The sequence below is a fragment of the Aplysia californica genome, unplaced genomic scaffold, assembly GCF_000002075.1.
Source record: "Aplysia californica isolate F4 #8 unplaced genomic scaffold, AplCal3.0 scaffold00411, whole genome shotgun sequence".
Taxonomy (NCBI): Eukaryota; Metazoa; Mollusca; class Gastropoda; order Aplysiida; family Aplysiidae; genus Aplysia; species Aplysia californica.
In genome coordinates, this window is record NW_004797681.1 from 128,854 (window position 1) to 136,763 (window position 7,910).

Below are 7,910 nucleotides of genomic sequence, written 5' to 3' on the forward strand. Positions count from 1 at the left end.
CTTAATTCTAAAACAATGTTAGTACCATACGATAATTAATATTGCAATAGGTTACTTTAGTCCAACTTAATTCAGCTTGTATTGATTGTTGCTACTCTCTGACCAGACGTTCCGTCCGGTTTTTCCCGTGGGTACAGCTCCTGCTATGGGCAACTTTTATTCGTCCACTGGGGTGAATATTCCGCTGAAAATGTGTGAGCAAATTATATTTCGGACGTGCCGTTAACGCAGTGAGTGATCACCATGCTAGGGAACGACGTGGGCGGCCCTGGTTTGAAACCCAAACAGCATTTTTGAAAGCACATAACATTAGTAGCGTCATGTGGGTCGAAAAGAGGGTGGGGCTTGCCGTGACCAAACGTTGAGATCACTCAGATTATAAAGGATGCGTAATGAATAAAAAAAAAGACATTGAAACACACATAATAATATACAAAGTAACATGAAGATACAAACAGATTCAAAGGTGTTATAATCTTGTTAGTGGCACTATAACGTTTGAAAGGAAGAAAATGGACTCACCTATGCGTCTTCATACATAAGTACACGATTTGTGTCCTTCGGTTTTAATGTTGAGCTAAGTTTCTTATGACTTTTAAGTCAAACGGTGCATCCTTCATGATTAACCATTCATGATTAAAATATATTCTTTACTTTCTATACACAACAGAATTCCAAAATGTTGCTGTCTGATGTAACCCCAGTCTCTTTTTGACAGTGAGCTTAGCTTCGTGTAATAAAGAACTAAAGCGTTGCTGTGTTGGAGATCAAACATTAGATTCCAATTTCAAACTACCTCAACTTACTCCTACTGGTACAACGCAACAGCGTAGTTTGCTTCATTGTTTATCTGATCTCCACATACAGAACACTAATGAGCACAATACAAAGAGGTTATAAATAGAACTAGAGGTCTTAGCTGTGACGTCACAAATTTCAAACTTGAGGGGAGCGCCGCCATTCCGGAGAGCAATAAAAGGCCAGTCGGAGCACAGCAACACTTTTGAATCATGGATTAATGATACTCTGCAAAGTTTTTTGATGTTGACTTCTTTTTCGTGTGATTTGCCTATCGCCAAAATGTACTCATGGGGATTTTTGTTTTTGTTTACATTCAACTGAGCCAGATAAACTCCAAATAATGCAAATACGGCCTTTTACACAGTGAGAAAATATGGGTGAGTAAAATTCAGAAAAAAATAAATGAGAAGGACCTGATGATCATTCGTTAAAACAAAAAGCATAATTTCATTGAAATCTTTAACTGTGCGTCGCTTAAACTGTGTGTCTAGATTTAGTACCGCTAACAAAGCGCTCGTATCGGCCCTCTGGAATCAGGAATGTGACTGAGAAGCTGCTAGAAGCTCTAGCTGCAACTCTAGCACACCTTCAAGGCTGGCTAAACGGAAAAGAACCACTGTCGATGTTGTTGAGATGAGAGAATATAAATTAGCCAACCAGACGTAACTACCCACCAATAAGACCGGTGTATTCTGTCTCATTTGCGGAACCGATGCCAAACAGCATGTCGCAACAGCAACAGCAGGGGTTCATGGGAGAATGGGTGTTATTGTATTTATATGATAAAACTAACACAGCAAATAAAAAGGAAAATTTAAGTAAAACTAAGCTGAGCGTCAAACTTTATGAAGACCTAGGCGTTGCGAGGGACGCTGCGCAGTTTCTAATCCTCTCAAAAATGGAGACAAAGCGAGCAGAGTGGGCCTGCACTGCCATAATGAGTTTACGTGGGTGACGTCGCAGCCGAGACCCCAAGTACTATTATGACTTCTTTGGCACAGTACTCAAGGGATCACTATATAGTACAAAAAGGTGATGTCGATATTGTTTAGGCTACTGGACACGTAATCGTGAGATTAGCGTTCGGGGGGTTGGAACAGCCTCAGCTCGGTCCGACGTTCTGTCCTTGGGTAAGACAATTTACACAAATTTACCATTAAATTTGGCTCGGTCCTTGCGGAGACGGACGTTAACTCCCAACAGTTTGCATATTTTGCCTTTTCATTTGTGTCTCGGGGGTCCTCCAGATCCTCAAGCCTCCTGCAATAATCTATCAGCTCCAGATGGACATATTATTGGAAAGTGAATTGGATGGTCTTTCAGACCTTGCCGATAGATTTCATTTTTGCCAAGCTCTCTTGAGGTGTGACCTATTTTTCTTCTTACTAAAAAAAAAAAAGAAACAAAAACAGAGATCACGCTTCCCCAACAAACACAAAGAAGGAAAAAAATGTTAGAGAATTTAGAGTTTACATTATCAATTTATGAAATAGTACATTCAATTCGGCATATTATGTATAAAAGATGCACCATGCTGTTGTTGTTGTTGTTGTTGTTGTTGTTGTTGTTGTTGTTGTTGTTGTTGTTGTTGTTGTTGTTGTTGTTGTTGTTGTTTTGTGTCAAGACAACGAATACAATCTAGACATCTTGGAGTTGGGTGCACAGATAACTGGTCAGGCTGTTCTGCGCTCGGTAAGCTCTGTCACAATGCAGAAATGGGATGGTTGCGTAAGTTAGACATGTGCTGTGCTCTCTTTGGCCAACCTGCGCTCCTCAACTGCAGCAGTTCGGTTGTTTTGTCCAAATCTCAGCACCGTGGAAAACATCTGCTCGCCACTCGACTTCAGCCCATCGAGTCTAATACTCGTAGATCCATCTGTTGTTGTTGTTTTTTGTCTCGGCCTTGAGCCATGCAAAATCAAGACCCCATTGATATTCAGTCTATGGGAACTTGAGCGCCGTGGCTTAAGGGACAATCCAATGAAATTTCATTCTCCCCGACGGAAGGGGTGCCTGATTGGACAGAGTTATACACGTAGTAAGCAGTAGTAGACACCCAGACCAATCAGATCACTTTTCGAGCTAATATGCTTCAGAAATTTAGTTTCGATGTTCGTTGAGTATCGCGTTTTTATCGAACTACATTATTATGTCCCTTTTAAAATAATTGTGAAATATTTTGTTTTGATTTTAGTTAGAGAATAACCTTTTGGTGAAGACAACCAGATGAAGCTGAATCTGCAAGCCCCACCCCACAGGGCGTTAGTGCATAAGATGAACATAGACATAATATGCTCGTAGATTTGGAAGCTTAGAATGGCAATGACAATATTTATGTATTAGCAGGGAGAAATTTGTCTTGGCTGTTTTCAAGGATCCTCGTTAGAAATGTCGGAGTCACTTGTCACCTGTGACCAGGGACGAGTCCGTCCGTTGATGCCTCTCTTCTTCTTCTCCTTTAGGTGGGTGTCAGGTCTGCAGCAGATATTGCGGTCATGGCACGTACCCCATTCATCCTTCTGTTCGAGATCTGGACAATTAAGATAGAGATGTTTGTATCTTGATCAGCTCGGTTTTTCTCTTTGTGTTATTCGTTGCAAGTTGTTAATTCTGCATTATGTTGTTCTTTGTCTTCCCTTTCTCTTCTTTCCCTCTATCTTTCCATACAGAAGCAGTTTCTCTTATCCGTTAGATCTATCTGTGTGGTCAAAGCGATGCCTCCTCTACTTGCTACCAAAGACCTACATCTTCCCCGGTCTCTACGTTGACGGGCATGTACATGTACAATAATAGCATGTACATTTCATGAAGTTGTTTACCACTCTCGGGGCTTACGTTTTCAATGTAAGATGTAGGAGGTCTTCTCTTATTCTTTTTACCTCTACGACATGGTGTAGTCTGCCCTGTGAAACTGTTGTCATTAGGCCTGTTCTTTATGTTTAAGTTAAGTTAGTAGTAAGTTTATTCAATGTTTATATAAGGCTATTGGCCCACATTACATCATATAAATACTCATTAATTAAATAAAGTGTCCATTTGAAAGAGTAAGGTTATGCATAGTATCTCTTATCATGGGTCAAACATTGCATAATATTTATTTTTTTCATTCGGCAGAGTCAGGCTTGGGGGGGGGGGGGATTAACAATGTCCTTTGATGGACAAAATAAATAAACGAACAATAGATATGTAATCGGAGAGGAAAGTCAGGAAAGATACACTTTTAGAATTTGAAATTTTAAGAATTGCTTTGTTGTTGCTGTTATTGTTGTTGTAGTTGTTGTTGTTGTTGTTGCTCTTGTTGCTCTTGTTGTTGTTATTGTTGTTGTTGTTGTTGTTGTTGTTGTTGTTGTTGTTGTTGTTGTTGTTGTTGTTGTTCGTGCGTCGAGACGACACATACTATCTAGACATCTTGGAGTTGGGTGCACAGATAACTGCTCAGGCTGTTCTGGGTTCGGTAAGCTATGTCACAATGCAGAAAGGGGATGGGGGCGGAAGTTAGACATGTGCTGTGCTCTCTCTCTGGCCAACCTGCGCTCCTCAGCTACAGGAATTAGATTGTTTTTCCCAAATCTCTGCGCCCTTGCAAACACCAGGGGTCTGATTCATGGACCGGGACTTTGACGGAAGTCCGAGACTATTTCAGTTGTCTGGGACAAAAATTCGTTGAAAGCTATTCATGCAGCCCATAGAGTTACCTCTATGATGCAGCCCGACTGTGGAGAAAGTCAAGGATTAAACGATGGACTAAACGGGTGAGATTTACACTCGCGATCTAGCAGGCGTAGCGAGTGTAGTCTGTGTCTAAATGCCAAAACAACGACGTAGGCACCGGAGGTTTCTCAACACATTCGCGTGTATCGACTGCACACAAGTTCCCATCCAGGCACACAGCGAGCAGGAGCATGAGTTCGCCAACAGAAAAAATCACCATTCGATTAAATGTGCTCTCTCTCTCTCTCTCTCTCTCTCTCTCTCTCTCTCTCTCTCTCTCTCTCTCTCTCTCTCTCTCTCTCTCTCTTTCTAACTCTCTCTCCCTCTCCAACTCTCTCTCCCTTTCTCTCTCTCTCTGTCTCTCTCTCTGTCTCTCTCTCTCTCTGTCTCTCTCTCTCTCCCTCTCTCTCTCTCTCTCTCTCTCTCTCTAACTCTCTCTTTTCCTCTCTCTCTGGGTATGGGTTACATTACTGAAGGATCCATTGACAAGGCTTTTGTTACTGCAAATGTGCAGCAGTGCCCTGGTACTTTAAAAAAACCTGCACCTTTTGTTCCAGGTGGTTTATGATGCAGACTTTCTATTCATCAACGTAGTTGCAAATTGGCCTGGATCTGTGCATGATCCCAGAGTGCTCAGACTGTCACCACTTTTCGAGACATTTGAAGGAAACCAGAGGCCTCTTCAAGGGATCATCCTAGGGGAGAGTGGGTACATGATCTGTCAATGGCTGATCACTCCTCTAGAATATCCCCGTACTCGCAAAGTAAGGCAGTACAATTATTCACACTGCGCAACTCGAGCAACGATTGAGGGGTGCATGGGCGTGGCCAGACAGCATTCATTGCTTGCGAGCAGGTCTACGGCTAAAACCAAAGAAAGCTTGCAAGGTCATTGTTGCCTGCCTCCTGCTGCACAACAGAGCCAAGCGGTCTCATCTTCCTCCACCACCTCCAGATTCTTCAGAATCTGAATCAACTTCCAGCAGCTCTGAGTCTGAGTCTGATGATGACATGGATGAAGACAACAACCCTAGCGATGCAACAGAAAGAGGAAGGACAGCTGCGGAAAGGTGCTTCGGGACAGGATCATCATGAACTCCTGCGTTCTCCCGTTCCCTCTTATGGCGTTCACTTTAACGGTTATTTTATCCCAAATCTCTTTTTTTCCCTCCACTGTCACACCGTTCTGCAAGGCAGACAACAGGCTAGCTGCCTCCGTTGAAGTTTCCTCCAGCATCAGTGCAGTCTTCTCTTCATCCGAAAAAATCGGCTTCTTTACCCTTTTGACAGATTCCATAGCCAAATGTGTCGAAAGGCTGATGAAAATTGATCAAAACTGATTCAAAACTCAAAACAAACACGAAACAGAAATGAATACTTCTGTGTTACTTGGCATTCGCAGCGAAAAAAGAAACCAATTAACAATAGCTTGACCTCTCTAGTCTGAGACTTCGCACCCGTAGTCCGCGACTTCGTTGTAAGAGGTGAGGTCTGACTCTATGAATAGCTTATTTCTCGTTGGCCTGGACTTGCCTTAGTCGTGGACTATGAAGTCTCAGACTTCGTCATTGTCCGGGACTATAATAGTCTCAATCCATGAATCAAACCCCTGGTACATGTACACTCTTGTATCACTGAACACCTCAAAATGGTGTATTCTATCTCTGAAAATGTGGAATCGCCGAATGTTAAGACGATTTCTCCGCTGCCTATATCGTTGTTTTGGCACTTAGACTTAGACCCAGGCTTCGCTAGCTACGCTTGCTATATCGCGAGTGTAAATTTCACCCAGTTAAGTCCCTCGTTTAGTCCTTGACTTCGCAGAGTCGAGCTCCTTAAATAGCTTACATCGCGTTTTAGTCCGAGACAACTGAAATAGCCTCGGACTTTGGTCAAAGTCCGGTCCATGAATCAGACCCCTGCTCGCTACTCGAATCTGTCTTAGGCAGTCTGCTCCCATGTTTTGGTTTGTTTTGGTTTGGGTTTTTTATATGTTGGTAAACGTTTTACGGCCCACACAACAGCATAAGGTCATACGAGTGCGAGGGACACTTTAAACATGTATAATTCGGTAGGAACTTATTTTGAATTTTGCCTGGGTGACGGCGAAGCCTATCCATCTGATCGATTTTAGGAGCACCAAGGGATCTTTAACGTGCACAACTAGCACACAGGAACTCCGAGATTTTTTCGCCTTTTTCCGAGAAGGTTAGGTGTCAGATCTTACCTACGTAAGATCAAGGGTGTGGCTGAAAGACAGCAGTAAGGAGCCAAGGAGTAGCAGTAGAAAGGCTGCAGAAATAGTAGGGAGCCCAAAGGAGATGGGGGGGGGGGGGGTTATGTGATGTGTTCTTCCAGGCCAACCTGTGCTGCTCAGCAACAGTAGTTCGGTTGTTTTCCCAAATACCTGCGCCCATGCAAACAACTGCTCGCCACTTGACTCTGTCCTAGGCAGTCTTCTCCCTGTCCCAACTTGTGGGATGAAAATATCTACACAATGTTATTTCATCATCATCATCATCATCATCATCATCATCATCATCATCATCATCATCATCATCATCATCATCATCATCATCATCATCATCAATATCACCTGCTCTTTTTCTTGTTTTCCTTTTCTTGAAGAGTAACAACTTGTACCATGTTATTATTGTTAGCACATTTTTACGTAACTTACAAATCAGGACCAAAAATCGGGACACAGTACAAAAATATAAAATGAAATAAAACAAGAGCGCAGTATTGAAAGAGACGTGAAATTCAGATTCTACCAGACCCCAGCAGTAGTTGTGAGTGATGCACAACCACGAGATGATATTTTCTCAATTAAACGGTCCCCCATTCTAGGCTAAAACAGCACCTGGACATGGATGGCTGGTGCCTCTATAAATAAATCATTGATGGTCAGGTCAGGTCCCCCATTCTGGTGGGAAAAGGTACCGATAGTTGTTTTAGACCAGTGAACGTCTTGAACAGTGTCATTGTTTCGATTGTCTTGGACAGGTGGACAGTGTCGTTGTATTGTTTAGGGAAAAAATAACGCAAGAGGGAAAGTGGGAAGTGGTTGTTTGTACAGGTGATTGTCTTGGACAGCTGGTCGTTAGTGAACAGGTGGTCGTTGTTAGAGCAAGTTGACAGTTTCTCTTCTCGTTTCCATTGCAAAAATACAACAATACGTCCGCCAGAAATTTTGATTGTATACTTGATCTACGCCAAAATTGCAGACATTTTGAAATTGCAGTTTCTTGCTTCTCAGTCTGCGGTACTGGTTGCTTGTGCTCGAGTAATATTTAGCCGATGACAAAGGAATCACATTGTAGAGGCAGTTTTCAACAGAAAATTGAATGAAACAGGGTGGGGTTGTTTTGTTTTTGTTGTTTTTTTGTGGGGGGGGG

At 42.5% G+C, this 7,910-nt stretch overlaps 1 protein-coding gene across 1 annotated transcript in view; it reads left to right on the top strand.

Annotated features, from left to right (window-relative positions):
* The first annotated feature begins 2,508 nt into the window (after positions 1-2,508).
* The window catches only part of LOC106012548 (protein BFR2-like), a 13,310-nt gene continuing 7,908 nt past the window's right edge, over positions 2,509-7,910 (top strand). The window contains exons 1-3 of the mRNA XM_035971282.1: positions 2,509-2,529; positions 5,070-5,217; positions 5,468-5,582. Coding sequence (XP_035827175.1) covers positions 2,509-2,529; positions 5,070-5,217; positions 5,468-5,582 — 284 coding nt within the window. The remainder of the gene's footprint in view (positions 2,530-5,069; positions 5,218-5,467; positions 5,583-7,910) is intronic.